At 41.1% G+C, this 20,225-nt stretch overlaps 1 protein-coding gene across 4 annotated transcripts in view; it reads right to left on the bottom strand.

Annotated features, from left to right (window-relative positions):
• Window positions 1–20,225, bottom strand: part of MAP3K3 (mitogen-activated protein kinase kinase kinase 3) — a 40,835-nt gene that overhangs the window by 15,004 nt on the left and 5,606 nt on the right. For 2 of the 4 annotated variants that reach the window (XM_082331758.1, XM_082331755.1), the window contains exons 2-9: window positions 18,863–18,984; window positions 18,404–18,493; window positions 15,277–15,317; window positions 11,126–11,225; window positions 9,691–9,804; window positions 6,112–6,232; window positions 2,162–2,295; window positions 1,396–1,469 (exon numbers count right to left, since the gene is read on the bottom strand). In XM_082331758.1, coding sequence (XP_082187884.1) covers window positions 1,396–1,469; window positions 2,162–2,295; window positions 6,112–6,232; window positions 9,691–9,804; window positions 11,126–11,225; window positions 15,277–15,317; window positions 18,404–18,493; window positions 18,863–18,984 — 796 coding nt within the window. The remainder of the gene's footprint in view (window positions 1–1,395; window positions 1,470–2,161; window positions 2,296–6,111; window positions 6,233–9,690; window positions 9,805–11,125; window positions 11,226–15,276; window positions 15,318–18,403; window positions 18,494–18,862; window positions 18,985–20,225) is intronic. The other 2 variants (XM_082331757.1, XM_082331756.1) reach the window with 2 other exon arrangements.

Here is a 20,225-nt window from a genome sequence, read left to right on the forward strand (position 1 = left end):
TGTGCCATTTATTCTGCAGTTCCCCAGCCTGTGGTTTGAGGCCCAGTGCTTCCTTCAAGTCACGTGAAACAGAAGGTTAAAACCGAGGCTAAGAGGCAGAGCAGAACAGGGTACCGCTTGCAGCACACTGCTCACAGGGCAGTGGAGGACAGGGACCACTGCCCCCAGTGATTTACCATGAGGGGTAAGAGTTCCTCTCATGAAAACTTCTGTGCACTTTCCTCTCTACAAGAAACAGATGAGCCTAAACACAAGCACTCCTTACAACCCTTGCACTTCTCCCCAGTAAGCAGGGCTCCTCAAGCAAGCCTAAGTATGGCCCCCTGTTTGGCAGAAGGCCTTTAACATCTCTTAAGAGATTACAAAAACTCAATCTGTGCCAAAGCCATGTTATTTGCACTTTTTTTTTTGTTAACCAGTGTAAATGGAGTGAGTCTGATACAGTAATGCAGCTTTCAGACTCCCAAATGAGATTCCTTTCCTACCACACAAAGGACAACAGCTTCCTCAGATGATGCCCATTCCCTACAAGGAATAACCAGGAAGGCGATGTTTTTTCTCGTCCTCCACTTAGGGCAGGTAAAAGGCAGAGAAGGACAGGTAACAAATTAGCAACATCTCCACTCCCAAATAAATGAATGCATGCACACACACGGGTTAACTGTAAGTGCTCCCTTGCAACTCCATAAACTGGAAGAAGTGAATGGCTCCAAAACCAAGCCTCAAGTGCTTGACATAAAAGCATACACTACCTACAGGAATCAGCTTGGAGGAATCTTAAAATCATGCTGAAGCCCGGTATTACAGGTGTTGAGAAGCCACAGTTGCTATTCAAGTTAATAGGACCTACAGCTGCCCACCAATATCTCAAGCAACACCAACAGCAAAGAACGGGAAGAAAAAGATCTGGAGCATCAGACTATGACAAACTCTTCATCAAAGGAAGAGCCCCCCTGTTTACCTTTGGAATTAATACTATATCTTGCAGGACATAAGAATCTAGTGTAATGATATATTTCTGTAACCTTAGAATACGTTGTTAGCTTTTTTTTTTTAATGAATAAAAAGAGATTTTACATGTCTGAAAGAGATTTAAATACCCTGCAGCCAGATGTTCTTGGAGTCTAGGCTCCACACAGATGGCATGCTTTAGAACTTTGTATTCATAACACAGAGCTACTGAAGCACCAGTTTGTCGGTGTAGGGTTTTGCCAGAAAATAAACCAGCCTTAAGACATAGTGAATTCTTTCTAAGAAATATATTGGGATATAGGTAGGAAATAAGTTCCTATTTCTCTCCAAGAAAATTTATGAGATGGAAAACAGACTTTTGTGTAAGTACAAGTGGCATTTCAATTTGAGCACATAAGTTCCTACCAGCTTGTACATTTGTACCTGTCTGCTGACCTGTCCAAGGACTGACAGCTTCCTGACACCGAGTTTTCGGCACTGCTTAAAGGGTCCAGCATCTGCAACACAGAAATCACATGGCAACATCAGTTCCGTCTAATGGCTGAAAGAGGCTGTGCAAGAGGATCAGAGTCCACTATGGCTTGCCCGGAGGACATCCAGATGAAAAGGGGAGTCTAAAGCTATTTAGAACGTACATTTTTCATTTATCTCCCACAGAAATAAGGACATAAAAACTCTGAGCCATTGCTTTAGGTGTCGAAGGACTCAGCTGTGAAAATGAAAATTTAAGTCAGCCTTGTGCTGCATTTTGATCCCAAGTGACTTCAGGAACAGTCTCTGCTGGTGCTACTGCATTGCTGCCTCCACCTGCAAGTCGCCCTTTGGCCTTGCTTCCTACTTTTTCAAATGGAGAGCAGTTTCAAATGCACGAGGGTCACGCAAACCTGGTAATAGGAAACCTGAGCATACATGTGTAGCACACCAAAACTGCTCCTTCAGAGGTGGAGAGACAATGCCCAACAGAGGCATGGTGACCGCTTCTGGCAGTCCAACAAAGGCTTTGAACTTGCACAACTACAAGCAAGTTTGAAGCACAGTTCAGATGAACAAAGCAGCACTAGTAGGTGGTAATGCAACTACAGCTAGTGAATATTCTGCAGTGAAAAAGAGGGCCCAGAGAGCAGCAGCAAGTTCCTTAACAGGTGGACTTACTTTTTTTTTTTTTTTTCACCCTAATGCTCATACTTACACACTGTTCATTAGTTTCTGGGATGAATTCGCCTTCACTATTTATGCTGGTGTAGGAACCCTGCCGAGCAATGCGCTGTTGCCTCTCTGGAACGTACCCAGGAGGTGGTGAACTTCGGCCTGTGTTCTGGGAACCTGGGCCAGAAAGAAGGACATTTTTGACATTTATGCTTACTGAAATTAGACTGCACATACATGTACACAAAATCCAAATATTCATCTCTAATGCTAGACCTCTATGATCACAGCAGCTCTGGAGTGAACCTTACAGTCTGGACAGAAATGGAACCAGGAGGTGCCATGTCAGAAAGCAAATTGTTCAACAAGCACCTGTACTGTCATTTTAGACACTACAAGATTATTGGTGAAGCTCCTAACAGAGCAGTTACCTATTTCTCACCTCTTCTGCTCAGCCTTCTGAGCATAACTTCAGTATCTCAGGCAAGGCAGAGGACGCCGGGAATCCCTGGCTTTTGCGCATGAACTTCACTTCACTGCTAATCTCCACTGAACAAAACACTTGCCAGGGCAACTGATCTTCTGTCTTGATTATAAATTTGCCTCAACTAGTATCATTTACCTTGAGTGACAGCACAATCCCTGCTAGTCATCATCAGCTGAGCTAGTTATACTGACACCGAGCCGTTTCAGTATCACATGGGAGCCCTGTGACCTTTCTAAATTTCTGTTTTTCTGTGTGAAAAATGAAACTATGACTAGGTTGGGCAAAACCACATGGAGGTCAATTCTGCCATTTCTGTGCATTAGATGAGATAGCTAGATGGACAGAGAGTATGTTTAGGGACCAAAGGATAAGAAAAACATTTTACTCATCTGTTAATGGTACTACCTGAAGAGTTTCTGTTGTGCTACCTACTGAGAGAAACTTCACCCCTAGGATTTATTTTTTTTCCTTGCATATCTCAAAGATGATGATCCTTTAGAAACAGGACGATACAAATCCCCTTTTTCCAGTGACCTATCCACCTGCAGCTCCCACCAAGTCAAGCTGTGAGCTCCAAGAAATGCTGTGGTCCAGCCAATCTACTCAAGGTCACCCATGAAGTCAGAGACAGCGTTTTAAGATCAGCTCTCAAGCTGTGCTCTTCATGATGCTGTCTTTAATTAACTGTGTGTACTCAGGTGCTACGAAAGATGGGTGAAGATCAGCAAATACTCTCCCAAGGAAAGTATTTTCTACAGAAGTTATTGTAATAAAGAGCGAAGGCAAACATCGGCAGAAGCTAACTGAAAACCAATGCACACACCTTTCAGAGGACTGCAGAAGGAGAGAAAAAAAAGCCCAACGCTGGCATGGCTTAGAGTGCATGGCGGGGCGGGGGGGTGAACTACATGCAAAAAAAATAATCTATTGCTTAGAGCTATCATCTGATTTTCCAAGTAGCTCTGTGGGGCTCACGTGACATTACAAGCCAACAGGCGTGGAGATAAACAAGAGAGCGTGCTTTGGGGCTGCACCGAGTCACGGGAGCACACTTTCACTCTTTCCGATACAATGCCACGGCTGGCCGAAGGGAGCCCAAGTCCTCCTGGCACCGGCCCAGCTGCTATTGTGGAAAGGCCACCATCACTGGGCAGGAAAAGGAAGTCGGCACTAAATCAATGTATATCAAAGGAAGTGAGTGGAAAAAACACAAGCGCTGCCAGAATGCTTAGCAACTTTTTTTTTTTTTAAATAAAAGTTATCTTTACTTCCAAACCTCTGAATTGGTGACAGCAGGCTTGAGGCCCATCCACTTTAGAAGACAGGAACTACACAGATATATCTCCTGCATACAAACAACTTCTGTTGAACACCACTTTCAACTTGCATTGCATGATGTGGTATGAATAGGAAAGTGTCTATGCTTGAAACGCTAGGAAACGGGTACATTCCTTTTCCAAATCAAAGATAGGAGCAGAGAAGGAAGGAAGAATTGATTCAAGGCTGAGCTATTGCCAAATTACCATCAGACCTCTGACAGAACTGGAACTCTTCTGGACCTCTTAATAATTTAACAGTCTGGTACTTTGACATGTTCAGAAAATAAAACCAATACTTTCTTGACTGATGAATGACAGGCTAATCAGAAAGCGTCCATAAGCTAGGATAAGAGTCTGTACAAGTGGGATACAGAAGGGGCCCCTTATTACTATACAGTTTACCCATGACAGACACTCAGTACAGTCTGTTAGCTTTGGCATCGTTATTTGGATACCTTAGAATGCCAATAAAGGAGAAAGGTATTTTTTAAAATAAAATATTGTTGGCATTGAATTTGTCTGTGAAAAAAGAAACATGGTGTTCACATGTGCACGGACACCGCTGCCTTCTTCATAGGACTGAGGAATGTTGCTCTTTTTATGTATATTAACTTCAAACTAGAAAGGATGGGAAGACTCTTTTTGTCCCAGTTTCAGTCACGTACTTCACAAGCTTTCAGCACTTCTTTGTTTGTTTGCTACTTCATAAAAGCAAACTGTACAAAAGGGGATCAGCAGTCTCTAAACACGATACAAACAGGTTTGCTAGACAAGTCTAGTATTGAGAACTACTGGTCTAGTTCTCGAGTCCTTCTCTACTGAGCTTAATCTCCCAATTACCCTTGGTGAGAACAGCATGGATCTGACTCCGGTTTAGACTCCCCAATATGGAGACTGTCTGTTCTAGTTTAACTGGATTTATTATTTGACACTAAGATTGCATTGCAAATACTAATCTAAAATCCTGTAATGACTATGCCTCAAGTTTACACAGTTAATGAAACTAAAGCACTCCTCTTCCACAGAGGGAGCTGGTTTAGAACTTGGAAACAAAACAACTCTGACAATCCCAGCTCCTAGTACTGCCCGCATGATTTGCGGCACCTGTCTCTGAAGCGCTAGGTCTGACAAGCCCTAGAATAGCTGTTGTAAAAAACACAGCCATCCTCTGCTTCTGTTTCCAGCAAAATTTAGCTTTTCTCACTTCTAAAGCAAAAATCATTTACACAGAACATCATCTTAGGCTCTAGCCTTCATGCTGCAGATCCCTATTATTGCTCACCTTCTTCCTGCTCTTTCACTGCTCACTGAACTTCACACCAAGAAGCCAGATTCTAAACCACAGACTTTTTTTTTTTTTTTTTTTTTGGACCCAAAAGTCTTTGGAGCAGTTTCAGATCTTTCAGTTTTTCCTATAAAAAGTTAACAGCTTTGAGCATCCTTCAACCACAGATTTGAATAGTACTGCGTAGTTATATAGAGGGTTATAACACAGAAATTGGGATGACTCAGACAAATCTACCAGAGATAGATGTCATAAAAATTATAGGAGTCTTACATGGGCCTTCCCACTAAACATGAGTTCACTAAGCTGACAGAAACACGAAAGAAATGAGACAAAGGTACATATTACTCTGACTTTTCTTATTATCTTTTGCGCAGCTGTGCCAGTCACCTATGATATTAACCTTGTGCTCTACTCATCTGGTAATTACGAGAGTGCAAGGTTAGAGAACTCAGTATGTAGGGCACTGAGTAGATATGCAGTGGCAATTCCTGTGCTACTAGTAAAATGCTTGATTACAGGAGTGAGGACAGATTCCAAAGCCCAACATAAAAAAAAAAAAAAAAAAAAAAAGAAAATAATCAAATCTAGGTTTCATAAACTGAAATTGCCAATCTAAATAAAAAGCTTAATGGACTCACGTAAGCTTTCCAAATTTCTAACCTCAACGAATCTGGCTTTAGGACATCCCCTTTAGCAGCTCCTCAGCTGTTCAACAACTTAGTGAGGAACTTTGAAACATTCTATTGTGAACATATTAAGAGCTTTTGAAAATGAACTGCCTTGTCCTAGAATAACCTTTCAATTTCTCATGGCTTTCATAAACGCTATACCATAAACACTAGTGCCCAAAAGATACGTTTCACACAACAAAGACAAGCAGAAGCGGCAAAAATACTCACTGACAGACAGATGCCTACTTCTGGGTTCTGGCTGCTGATAGGGTGTGTTCACATCCCCCACAGATTGGGAAGTTTTAATCCTGACTTGTTTGGGCAATCCAGAATGGGGTGAAGAACTGGTCTGTTGGGTAAAATGAAAAAAAGAAAAGAAAATCAGACTGAGGAGCTCAAGCAGTCTGACCACAGTTTCAAAAATATCATTACATTTAGTAGCAAGAAAGTAGCTGAGAAACAGCTCTAGAGCCTGCTATCTTATTAACTTCACAGAACACAAACAATAAAGGCAGCAAAAGAGCAAGCTTTACAATTACGGTGTAAAACAGGAGTCGAACAACTAGAGCATTCTACCCTTCAGCCTCAAATCAAACGCAGGATTTGCAAGTCTCAATGTTTGTCTTCCATTAGCAGCTACCTACGAAACCAACAAGAGGGGGCTCATACCGCTCACTGAGAGCGGACCCGGGAAGAACCTACGATTTCTATCAGTCATCTTGGCCAGCAGAGATAAATTATGAATCTTGCACTCTTTCAGAAGCAGTTAGATAGCAACTTGACTCTCCACAATCTTTAAAAAGTAAACTGACAATTCACACCATCTAAGTGAAAATAAATTCTAGAGAGTTTAAGAGCACAAAGAGTTTGGAGATGCCAAGATGAATGCTGCCTGTGTTGCTTTTATTCATCCTTCCCTGAACTTATCTAGGCATAATCTAATTGAAGATCATTTTTCCATAGTGCCTTCATCTCATTCAAAGCAGGAAGAGGAATGACAGGAGACACGTCCAAGGACTTCTCCCCGATTTGTTGAGGAAGATGGAAGGGGTAACTCCAGCACGCTTTGTAGGAAGCGGAACTGCAGGATGGTTTTGCAATTTAGGGCAGTAGGATGCTGCCCAGGAGAACTGTTGCCCTCCTTGTGCAGCAGTTACGCACAGCTCTGCCACCAGAAACTGCAAGGCCACTTCAGACTCCAGAGGGTGCTCACTTGGAACTATTCAGACTGCAGCTGCAGGCAGCTAACACCTCTGCGCTCCTTCCGTGGATGAAACAGGGAACGTGGGCTCTTAACACAGGACTGCACAGGACACCAACAATCCGAGGATGGAGCACCAAGGTTTGAACATATGAAATACTGTGAACTTCTAACCTCCCCCACACGAATGACATCTTATGCAAGTCAAAGCAGATGCTCAACACTAGTGGACACCTTTCATTTTTTAATTTTGTTGTCCTAAAGTACCTAGTTTGACAAGAGGATATAATAGTCCTTTCCTCCTGTGTGTTACAGAATGTAACCAATGCTTGTAAAGCACTTATTTTATTGAGATGAACATAACCAAAGAGACCTCAAGGAAATTAATTCTGTCTTCTGAAAATTATTTGAATATGACTGGCAAACAAGGTGGGAGGCCACACAATCAAAAGTCAAGAACAGCTGCCCATTTAATAAGCACTTACGCTGGCACAGAGTAAGGAGGCAGCCTGATTTAAATTACCTAAACTCTACCATGAACAGATTCATGAATAAAGGGTGCAGAGGTCACACCATTTATGTGGACACACTATTTATGCTTTAGTACTCTAGGTGTTCAACTTAACCAGTTCTTCCCACTAGTTTCTAAACACAAAGAAAAGACTGACAACAGAAGTGAGTTGCTTGATAGAAGAAAGCACAAATGAGCCACAGAAAGAGGCACAAGAAAATTAATATAAACGCTATTCACAAACACAGTCTCTCGGTACTAGTCACACAGCTACTGCTGTAAAGTTAATTTGGTTTATATACATATTTGTGCCAAAGTCACGGCATTACCTTTCCATCCCCAGAAAAAGAAAAGAGCACAACCAAAACAAAATCTGCATCCTGTACTTCAGGAAAAATAATGCTTCCCGCTCCCTCAGTGGGATGAGATCATGCAGCCAAGAAACCTCCTTCAGACTTGTGGGCTTTTGCTTTATCACATGTAGGGCTCTCCTGCCAGGCAACTCAGAGCTGAAGAGGAAGTCGGAGGAGAGGGGGGAAACAGTGGCACTTACTGAAGACTTCGCTGTTTGTTTCTGCTTTGAGCAAAAGAGGAAAAAACAGCTAATAAAAGGACAACACCACAGTTCTGGCTACTGGCTGGTGTAGGGATGAGATTTACTAAGTGTTTACTGCAGGTGGCTTATGTAAAGTTTAGATAGTATCATTTACCATCTGGTTTGCAGTCTGAAGACACTGAAATTAATAGAGGGCTGTAAAAGGGGGTTGTTTCACTGTGTTACACCAAAAGTTGAAGCCACCTTTTACAGACTATTTCCTGACAATCCAGAACAAAGACTGACTATGCTAGGTCAGACCAAACACCTTCTTGCCAAGTATTGTCTTCAGAACAGCCAGTAACAAATGCTTAGGGAAAGGGCATAGGACAAGGAACAGCATCATCCCCTCCTACACCTTTCCAGCTTTTGGCATCCAGTCATTTGGGAAAGGGCTGTCAACACTCCTGAAGGTCTTTGTATTTCTATTAACATGGATTATCAAATTCAAAAATAGCAAGATATTTAAGTTCTCCTGACAGTTCCAAGAATTACAGGTGTGATTATTTCAAGAGTTTGAGCTCACAGCCTGCAGAATTTGAATAGGGATGAACATTGAAGATTGACAAGCTACTACCAACAGAGCTTTCAAGACAAGAGTAGCTTTTTGTGTCATACTCTTCAAGAGAATTTGGTAATTCGCAAATAAAATATCTAAGTTATCACGGTCTCTGGCTTGAAAAGCTATATGACCTTAATTCTGAAAAAAAAAGACATTGGTTGAGTGAACAAAATTCTCCAGTCACAGATCAGGAATAAGGGAAACTTCTGACTCTTTTTGTCCTCCTCCAGCTTGCAGTTCAATTCACTGTCCAAAACAGGCAGCTTTGGGAGCCTGACTTAAAGACTTGCCTCTCATGTTATGATCTTTCCTGCTGAAAAGTGCAAACTACATTGACACTCACTGCCACAGCCACCTGTGGTATAGGAAAGTGAACCAAGACACAATCAAATTCATCTTAGGTGTGAATACACCATTATTAGCTAAAAGCAACTTAGTTTCTACAGAGTAAGGCTGGATTCAATGGATTAGGCTACACAGATGAAAAATCATTGGGCTCCTCAGGCTTCTCACCCAGGAAAAGTGCTACCAGCTTGTCTTCAAGGATAAGCTTTCTTAAAGGCAAGATAATTACATGCACTTTCAACACTGTGCTATTAATCAAAGGTAAAAAAAAGTTCTCTGCGAACCAAACTCACTGTTTTCTGAATGCAGTCATTGGGTACGTGATATAAAATGGCCTTCATATTACAGCTTAAAAAGCTGCAATGTTTTAGACCATGAACAGCTGCTGAAGCCGGGGGAAAAAAAAAAAAAAAAAAAAAGAAAAGAGAGATACCTATAGCTAAGTCAAAGCAAAGAGGATAAACATATGCATTCGTGTCTGTGAAGAGTGATTTTACTAATCCCTGTTACTCTCGGCTAAGGCTACCATCACGTTTCAGAGACTGAAGGGTAAAAACCTTCATTTTGCTGCAGTTATGGAAATTGTTACCTACATGGTTTCTGTCCTGAGACAGCAATAATATTCTAAGGCTTTTCACATTAGAGCTTCGGTCTAAGAGATCTACTGCTTTATCCAGGTCATCTTGATTTTTCAAAGGAATAGATAGCTGCAAAATAAAGAACAGAAAAAAAAAATCATTAGAAAAGACAGAAAAAAAAAAAGTCTACTTTCACAACAGGTATTTAAACAAGCATTAGAAAAAGAAAAAAAAAAATCAGAATACAAGATATTATATTCCACAATTACTCCACAAATTTTCTTTACAATACTGTCTTACTGTCCTTTTAAACAAGGTTTTCCTCCCACGCCATCAGAGAAATGGCTGACCCTATGCAAATTTCTCTAAGGCACCATCCACAAAAATACTAATTGCTACCTGAATTTGTTGTTTGCAAAGAACATGTCAGAGACAGGCCCCTGACTCCCTGATGAGAGCACGGTCTCAGAATACTTATGGATCCAGACCTAACGGTCAAGTGAAAATTGGGTTTCAGACAGAGACTAGTATGAAGAAGATTAGGACTTCGAAAGAGGGAATCAAAGAAGAATTTAAAACTTGCTAGTAAGACCCCATGAAATCATGCTCTATTCTACAGCCCACTCACAATTCAATTATTAACATTGAAGAATCCCTTTCCTTTTTGTCCGACTCCTACAGGTGAATGGGATTTTGCATCTCTCTCATTAGAGGTGCAGTCCCGAACGGTGGGAGGGCAACACCACAACAAAAAAAAAAAAAAAAAAACCAAAAAACCAAGGAAAAGCCAGGGCATCCAGAGGGAGAAAACCAACAAAACACTTTAGGTTATTAACACAGACTACCCAGTTCCTCAGCGACAAATGCTATTCCCCATGTCACTGTCTCATACCAGACATACTCATACCAGTGTCTCGTACCAGAGAGCCTCCCCTGTTCCCTAACTCCTCTTGGTCGCCTAAGAGCTGGGCAATAAGCACAAAGTGTTGCAGCCAGCAGGAGGTAAATGTGTTACAAATGGCTGGATGGCTGCTGCTGGTCAGCACACACCACGAACAATACTGACTGCTATCAATACTGACTGCTATCGGGCAGCCAAAGAAATGACTGGGACTGTCTGCAGTTCTCAGACTGTATAGCTGTTAGCCTGCAATAGTTGCTTTCAACAGTCAAAATACTTCAAATACCTTTTTTTACTTCCCCAAGAGATTCTCCCAAACACCACCAGTACAAGGAAACAAGATGCTGATGTTCGTACAACACACACATCAGTGAGATGTTTTGTCAGTATCAGCATGTTCTCTTCTGGAGCAGAGTGATTCAACTATGGTTTGCATTAGAGGGAAGAACTGAAAATTAAATTTAAGGGTACAGAATTTGGGATGGGAAAAGGAGGTGTCATCCAGAGAGTGCATTACATGTTCTGAGCACTGACAACAACGCTCTGTACCTCGTTGTTCATGTAGTGGAGGTCCAGTGGCTGGCCAAAGGCTGTTTTCACTTTCTGTTGCACGTCTTCATAGCGCACGGGACGAACAAATGGGATAATTCTGGAATGAAAGAGAATCATTGATTGAATTCAGACATATACTTGACAATGCAATCAAATTAGATGACTGAACCATTAAAAACCACATTTGAATGTTCTCCTTTCATCCTCAAGCAGGTATTGAACCTTTCTAATTTGAATTTATATTAATTATTTTAGCATGGAATTCTTGATCTCTGGTCCATTTCCAAATGGTTTATCAAAATGCAATATTCAACTGAAGATTTCAAACAGAATGGCTTCGTCCCTGGCTAGAAAAGTATCCTTTACTGAATAAATTTCTTCCACATAACAGGATACAAATCTTCTGTGCACTGTGGCTTAAAGAATACTGCCTCAGGCACAAAACACAAACAAATACATTGAGTGAGAGCTGAATTAAGAGCTGCAGAAGGCCCAAAGAATAAAAAAAAAGTATTTGGTTTAAGTACTCCAATATCTGAACTCAAAACTCACTCCCTAAAAATTTCCAAAACGCATTCCAGTTGAAAGGTTTCAACAAACATTCCCACAGCAAAGTTAGTCCTGAACTCCTGAGGGAAGGCATCAGCAGGAGGACACAAAGGAATCTGAAAACCCTCTTTCCCAAAGGTGGTCTGTGACATTAGCTCCACGTTAGCCCTCTGCATGCTCAACTCAAACAGCTCCAAACATCTCAATCACAGACTTGCTACACCGTCTCTGCAGTTACCCTTCAAATCTGTGCAACGCAGCAGGGGCATTTTCTCAAGAGTTGAAGTCAAATCTAACTGTAACTGTGTAACCGTTTGTCACTCATGGCTTGCTTTATTTAAAAAAATTGCCTTTTTTTAATTACAGAGGCCAAATCGATCAAAACTTAAACACTGCTTCAGCTGTAATAGCAGCAGCACAGCTGACTTGCAATAATTCAGAATATTCATATGAGACGGATCAGTCTCATACTCTCATGCTTCCTCCCTCACGAGTATTTTTCATATGTAATGCATCTCTGGGCACCTTTACCAACTGGCTGACACACAAAATATGCACGGATGTAAGTTATTCTGATTGCTTTCCCTGAGCCCAGACCTTGTGACACACTAAACCCCCGGTTCTAGCACTCGGCTGTTTCCTCGCCAGTTAAATGGCAGGAGTTTTAGACTCACATACACAAACGGCCTCAAGAAATCCAAAATGGCAACAGGTACAGCCATCCTAGGGGAACCCTGCAGAATCCTGCAGCACATCCATGCTTTTCAGAAAATGACTGTATACTTTTCTTTGTTTTTATTACTCTTTTGCCTACCTTGGAATAGAAACTCTAATGCTTTAGGCAAAGTAGTAATATGAAGTTCCAGCAAAGCATCTAAAACCGTTTATTTTGGTGTAATGTTCTTCTGCAGGAAGTTGCCAAGTACTCAAAGTCGCCACCTTGACAGCCGTGGAAAAGGACAATTTCCACCCTCTTCAGAAAAATTAGTGAGTAAAATATCCTGGGTCAAGAACTGGAGGATTCAAATGTGAACTATAGCTTACAACCCACTATTCTAGCAAACCAAAGACGTCTACTGCTCAGAAAGCCACTTTTCATCTCCCGCTGCACAGAGCCCAGATGGTTGGCTGCTCCTGCCTCCGGGCTCCTGCAGCCAGACTCCCCGCCATCGGCCTCCACGGGCCGTGCGACCGCGCCGCGTCTCCACCACCGGCAAGTTCAACAAACAGCTCTGGGACGCAGCTGGCAGCCACCACTGTTCTGAAAGCTACCAGACCACTTCGATAGCTGCTTAGCCCACCGCTGCACCCTGAAACAGCTCTGCTTCGGCACAGCTGAAATACTGCCCCAAAAGGCTTGATTATTAGCACCGTGCAACGATTCTGCCATCAGGCAGAAACAGGGAGACCTGAATGGACCACAGAAACTCAAGACCTATCTTGCTCACAGGGGCAACTCTCTGAGCTCAGTGAAACCCCACATCACCTCTGGGGAAGCTCACTCAAGTTCGTGCTGAACCCGTGCTTTGGATAGAAGGCTTAGTTTCCAAAACGTCCATCCAGCCTGCTTCATCAGCACTCAGTATCCTTTCATGATATTCAGCTTTTGTTTTAAATAGCTCTAGTGTTAGCTGGCTTCCTTAGCCCCTTCCCAGGAAGGGTTCATCTTGCTACCAGACCTACAACGTTTAGCTATTTAGAAATAATTGTCCTTGTTAAAAAGCAGCCCACAATAACATTTTCTACATATTACTAAGAAACCCATCCATGAAATTATAGTACTCTGGCACCGTACAAATGTAATTTAGTTCTCAGTTGAGCCGAAGTCCCTTATAAAGGCTTCCATTCTACACTCAATGCATTAAAAAGCAGAGCTGTTCTCAGGTGCCACAAATTCTATTAGCTTAAAAACTCTGTGCACTCTTCTAACACAAAATCATGGACTGCAGGATTTAAGGAGCCCATTCCTGCCTGACCACCTTAAATATTTGTGGTTAGATCTGGCAGCTCCTCTGAAACCAAGCACACACACTTACATTCTCGGTGCAAGCTTGCTGTCTGTAACTGCATACCACTTTGGGAATGGGGAATTCAGGCAAGCGTAACTGCATAATTAGACTAACACACAATCAAGCTTTTCATTTTAATGTTACTTCAGAAAAAAAACCCTTTCTTCTCCCCTGAGCTCTGTGCCATCTTAAATGCACTCAGGCAGAAGACATGCAAGATGATCGGACGGCGGTGACAAGATTTTGCTTCCGAGCTACCTTGTCCTAACATGGTATCACACGAAATTGTGACATGTCACACAGTGGCTCTGCTGTAGTCCACACAATGCCTGTGACACAGCAGAGTGCTAAGAAGATCTGGCTGACAAAGGCAGCAGTAGATCCCAGCTATGATCACTTTTAAATTTTCTCCTCGAGGCCCAAAAGTCAGGATTTTTTTTAGTGACAGAATTCACCATGTAGTACTTTGGTGAATGAAACAGCTCAATTTTTGAGGAAGGCTTTAAAAATTATCCTCTGCCATCTGCTTTATCAACAACGAATGCCTCTGCTTTTCTGTTTTAACAAAAATCCCTTAATTTGACAAAGGCGGATACTTGAGGAGGAGCTTAAGCAGCTCAGCCAGTAACCTTTGCTAGTAACAGGCTGTTAGGATCACTACATACAACTTCCACTGTTGTACTATCAGAACTAAAACTGCATTTTATCATGAAACTGTGAACTACTTCATGTTGAAAGTACTGTCTGGGATGGGAGAAACCAAAGGATTCCCATAGGATGTCTGTGAAGAGCAGCGTATAAATTCATGCTTACAATCCAATTAGTTTCTTCAGAAAAAGGACTGGAACCCAGCATCAAGATTCCTTTTTCCCCCCTCAGCGAGAGCTCAAGAGCAGCCTCAAAGGGGCTGCAAACAAGTCCGGAGCCTTTCTGTACATTCACACAGCCACTGAGCAGCCGTAACAGTATCGAGAGTTCCTCTCAATTAGATGGCAGGGAAGGGGCTTTTTGAGACCTACTTTGCAATGCCTAGGCAATTTTACCCATTGGAAACAATACTGTAAACGCTGAAAATGCTAATTCAGTTAATTCTGTTTCTTGTGAAAGAAAGTGTCTCAAAACTCAGTATCAGAGGAAATAACAAGGAAACTTTTAGACCAATGAAAAAATCTTCCCTTGCTGTATCTGTTGCTCAGTCACAGCAGGACAGTGACAGGTCACCAGGAAGTGAGAAACTAGAAAAGAATGACACTAATTTGATCAGTTCCATTTGGTTTTAGTTAAATGAAACAAATAGGGAACGTATCTGCAATAAGACTATCAGGCTGAACTTATTTGAGGCTGAACAGCTTTTTTAATATTGCTGCAATTCACTTACAAATAGATACTTTGAAAATAAATCAAAGGGAAGTGTTATATGACACACTGATTTTTAAAAATAACCAAGTTGTGTATGACCTGTTTGCTGTTGCATTTACTGTGCATTTTTCATTCAGGAACAAGGCAAGTGAAGCCAACAAAACATTTAACCTAAATTACTAATGACTAAATTATTCTACTAAGCAAAGAATCAAAGTAGTGGAGACTTACCGTCTTTCCCCGTTATGTTCAAACTTTATCCTTACATCATTCTGCAGAAGGAAGAACAAAAGGTTAATTCACAATGAAACTCTGGCATACATAAAAGCACACACATGGATCATATAATGATTTTAAGGCCCAAACACAAAGCAGGTCAATTTGTGATCAACTCCTCAAAAGGCTACCCAGAACACAACAAGTCCGATAATGTTCTCCGTGGAAGCTGAAGCAGACTGTGGACAACGAGTGGCTGACACGTGAACCAGCACCATGAGGAATGGAGAAATTGCTAACGGGGAAAGAGAAGGAAAGGGGTAAAAACTAAGTTGTAATTTTTATTAATTGTCACTTAAACAGAGGACACTGAAATACACTTGAACTATAAGGAAAATTAATCCATCTTTAACACTGCATGGCAAAAATCTGAAATTGAACCTAACTGCATATTCATCTGAACCGAAGCTTATTTTCTTTGTGCGTTCTCAAAGCAAGCACGTTTTCTTCTATGGCAAAAAAGAGAGATACAGGGAACAGGATACAGTGCTACATTCTTTATTCTTAGGACACAGACTAAATCTCTGCTTTTGCAAAAATGCAGCCCCTGAAACTCAAACTATGAAGTTAGAAACAAGTTAACTACGTGTCATCTTTTAAAGTGCAAAGGGGTCATCACCCATATCTGGCAGATGGTTAAAAGCACTGACTGCACAACCTGTGCGTTTCACTGTAAACTCAGAAGATGTTATGTGGCAGGGAAGAGTCAACATGCTGAACTTTCAACTCTGGAGATCAAAGTTCAAATCCCAATTTAGGTCACAAAGATAAAAATAAAAAGGCAAAATCTGCTCTGATAAGACTCCATAATTTCTGCTGCACAATTTATGTGATTGGAATAGATTAAACCATCTGTGAAAGCCTTAGACAATAGGCAATCATACATCTAGGAACTTCAAAAAAATGTGGCCAGGAAATGCTCTTTAGCTAGAGGAAGTATCTGGCAGGCCTAGTGGTCAAGAATGCAGTTCAAAGGGACCCATGCAATCACTGCGAGTACACAGCATTTCTGCAGCAATACTGTAGGTACAGAACCGATCGTGACAAATGAGCTTCCCAATCAGAGCAACAAGCATCTGCAGGTGGGTAATTTACACACGACTTTACCAAAGCAGCTTTCTCAGATGTGAGAAGAGAAAGAACTTACTCTAGAAAGACACTGAAATGAAACAAATTCTAGAGAACTCATTTTAACAGAACAGCAAAGGAAAAATGCAACAAAGAGCATAGGAAAAACAAACTATAAAAGATGCCCACCAGCCAACTACTGATGAAACAGTTGTTTCTTAGGCAGAATGGATGCAGCAATGATCCCTTTATAGTAAGGATTTTCAGGGATGGAAGGCTATACTGTTCTAAGTAGCCCAGTCTAAGGGAACTAAATAGGACTGTTTGGATTAAATTGAATTAAAAGTAATTTTTCAGATTCAATTTCTGACCTCAAGATGTGTTTTAGGTCATGAAACAGCTAAGTGACAAAGCTCTCACTAGTTAAAATTAGGCAACACTAGAAGATCTTCATGGCTCTTTGGAAACCTTTCTTCAACTTACTGGTACCTAAGCAAACCGAAGCATCTTTCTCAACAGCATGCTTTCAGACCTGTAATTTGTAACAAAGTGAAGGGTGAGGGGGATTTTGGCATCTATCTCCTGATGATTTTTCCAAAAGGATCAGACACTGGCCATTTGTGTCTATTTTTCAAAAAGCTAAGGAAAGGTATTTAAAGTGATCTTAGTGTTCAAATTTCAGAGAGAGCCTAGAGGAGTTACACATCTACTGCTTTTTGTTTCCTTTGAAAGCAGTGAACCCATCACCTATATAAACCACTTTTTAAAGCAACTCACATAAACTGTCCTAAGAGATGAGTAAGAAAGCAAATCCAAGTTTGGTGCTTTAGCGTTCCAGTTCTGTGATGCGGTGTCATAAATAATGATTACAGATTTTGATTTAAGACATCTCTGAATTTACGTTTCACAGTGATTTGGAAAGGATTTTGTACTACTCCATCTATGGATTTGTCCAGAACATTCAAGGAAATCCCATATCTCAGCTGAACAAGTAGATTACGAGCAGACAAAGCATAAGAAAGAGACAGACGTGAACTTTAAAGCCTGCTCCAAAAAGCTTAAGCCTGTAATAAGGATAGAACTGAAAAGAGTTATTTTACTGATATAGGCAACTTCTGTTAATGTTAGTCTAACTGTAAGTAACTAGATTTATTTTTTGAAGACAGTAATGGACAAGGAATTCTTGACTGAAATTGTTGCTTTTGCATTCAAGTATTTCATTCAAATGATATGCAGCATACATTGACAGAGCGATATTATTCTGTACTTTATTTCTACCAGAAAGTCAATGCAATAGTTTTCTCTAAAAAAAAAAAAAAGTCTCTAGCAATGTAAAATGAACCTAGAGATGTTTTAAAGTATTGACCCTGCCACTTATTACCTTGGGAAAAGTATTTCTTTTAGAAAACGGACTTCACATCCCCATACCCAAATAAAGGTTAGTCGCATTCCCCTCTTCATGTGCCATATGACTGGGTAACTCCAGACAATCCTCCCCGTTAAGGACGCTGCCTCTGAACAGACACCTGTAAACAGCTGCTCCCTTTTTCACTGAAGCAAGGTTTATTACAGCTTTACTAAAGCCAGTCCTTTCAGACAATCCCCTTCACTGTTCTTGGATCAACTTCAGTTTGACTACCTTTTATCGAGATCTTCATTCTGTATTCACGTGCGGTCTGAATCACGTGAAGATGAGATCATGAGTTCATTATCCAACAGACTGCTTTATGCAGCTTTAAACTGCAGTGGCCTTCTTTTGCATGAGAGATGGAAATACTTGTTTTCTTTTCATCATTATGCTTCTCAGTTCCCTGCTTCCCTTTGAATTTAAGTATTATTTCCATTACAATGAAAAGTGCATCATACTGCTGTATCATGACAGAGTCAGTAAAGAAAAGCTTTCCTGGCCTCCCACACCTGCTTAAATGAATTCTATAAAGGTCACCGCACACAACTTTAAAACACGCTCCTAATTTATAATTGCTAATATTGAATAGGAAGCTAGTTTTCTTACCGGAATTTTTTTTTCTTCCACTGCAGAGGCACACTGGTTTGTTATTGCAGGGCTGCCCAAGAGGGGTGGACTGCTGGCATTGTGTTTTTTCTTTAAAAATAATAAAGTCATTTAAAAAAAATGATAATATGACTGTGAAACCAGAAAACCATTTGGTAAACTTTTTAGCTAACCTACACAGACCAAACCCCATCAAAAGCATGCGTGGGAGGAAGGCAGAATACTAAATTGTTGCAAATTATCAAAACTGCACCCCCCACCCAGTCCATAAAGGTAAGTAAATAGAAAAGCTACCAAGTTGGCAACACAGCCTGAGCAAGAACAGGGAGCTAATCCACCCGCAATGCTTCAGCAGTGAGAAGCACAAGACAGAACGTGGGCAGCAGACCCACTGTCAACCTACGCTGTCCCTTCTGCCTTCAGGTAACGGTTTCAAGCACTCACTAAACAGCCTATTACCTGTTTGTTGGAGTGAGCTGTGTCTTTATTCTTCATGGTATCATATCCAGTCAGTCTGTGACGTCGGCTCATCTGGAGTGCTACCAGGTCCTTCATGATGGATTTCAAGGCCTCTTGTTCATCTGTGATGCACAAGAATTTTAGTAGTAAGTTGCCTGGGTGAGTATCGACCATGACACTTCTGCACTTGTTTTCTGCTGGCTCACAGAAAGACAATCCTTTTTAGGATCTTTGCAAATACACTGTAATTTTATTTAGTCATAAAAAGCCCAAACTTAACCTAATATCATGAAGTAGTAAACAGAGGGATAAATTTTAAGTCACTTGTCCAATGTCACAGAAGGATGTGGCCATAGTAAGGTGCAGAGCAAATACCCCCAGCCCCCAGTTCTGTTAAAAATGGCTTCACAACAAACAGTACAACTTGGACAGATTTGCTAGATCATCATAGGTCATTTAGGAAGGGCAAACTGATGTGTTTCTGCCAAGGAAAACCTGGTAAGAATCTGTTCTTTCCAATTTTATATCCTGTTAACTTAGAATTCTTGCTTGCTAGCAGAACAAACCACGGTCAGTAGAAAGACAAATGAAAATCTGGACAGAGTCATCTCAGAATCTCTCTGAATACTAATCCACTTGCACTGATTTCCCCACCACATTCCTCTCTTCCCCGAAAACAAGCTGATGGAACAAAGTTCAAACCATTTTATGAGACTTCAAGATCTACTGAACAGATTCAAATCACACAGCATTAAGAACACTGTCTGCTGGCAGAGTATAATGCAGCAGATTCAATTCTAGGCTTCTTGCAAATGCAGGAAAATAAAAAAACACGCATTGAGATTTTTCTTATACATACTACTGACTGAAAATTACTTTCTGAAGCTAAGATTCCTGATGTAACCAATTTAAAGTGTTCTTCCATTGCTTGTTAGTTTGGAGGAGAGAAGTAATATTTAGCAGAATTTTGTATGAAGTCTAGAGGGAAAAAAAAACCAAAAACGTAAAAGGAGAGAAATGCAGAGTAGCTGGGCTGTGATGGATGCTAGCATAAAGTAAGGCGTCTAAAAGCTACTGAAAAGAATCTTTTGCTTTTGCAAGCATAACAATCCTAAATTCCTCGATATTGCAGAAGGTAGAAAAAGTAGACACGTGAAGTGCGGTTCAAAACGGGACGGCACTAGCCGCTTTGCTCCTAGGCGCTGTGCCACCGATGTAACAGAGCAGCATCAGATGCTATCGCTCAGAGGATCTGCCGTCAGCACACTCATGCCTACTGCATTGCTGGGCTGTTGTCTCACGTATCAAGACTCGGGAGTTTTTAGGGATAAAGCGTTGTTTCCTTGGCACATAATACGTCCAG

Source organism: Platalea leucorodia (assembly GCF_965183815.1).
Source record: "Platalea leucorodia genome assembly, chromosome: 22".
Classification (NCBI taxonomy): domain Eukaryota; kingdom Metazoa; phylum Chordata; class Aves; order Pelecaniformes; family Threskiornithidae; genus Platalea; species Platalea leucorodia.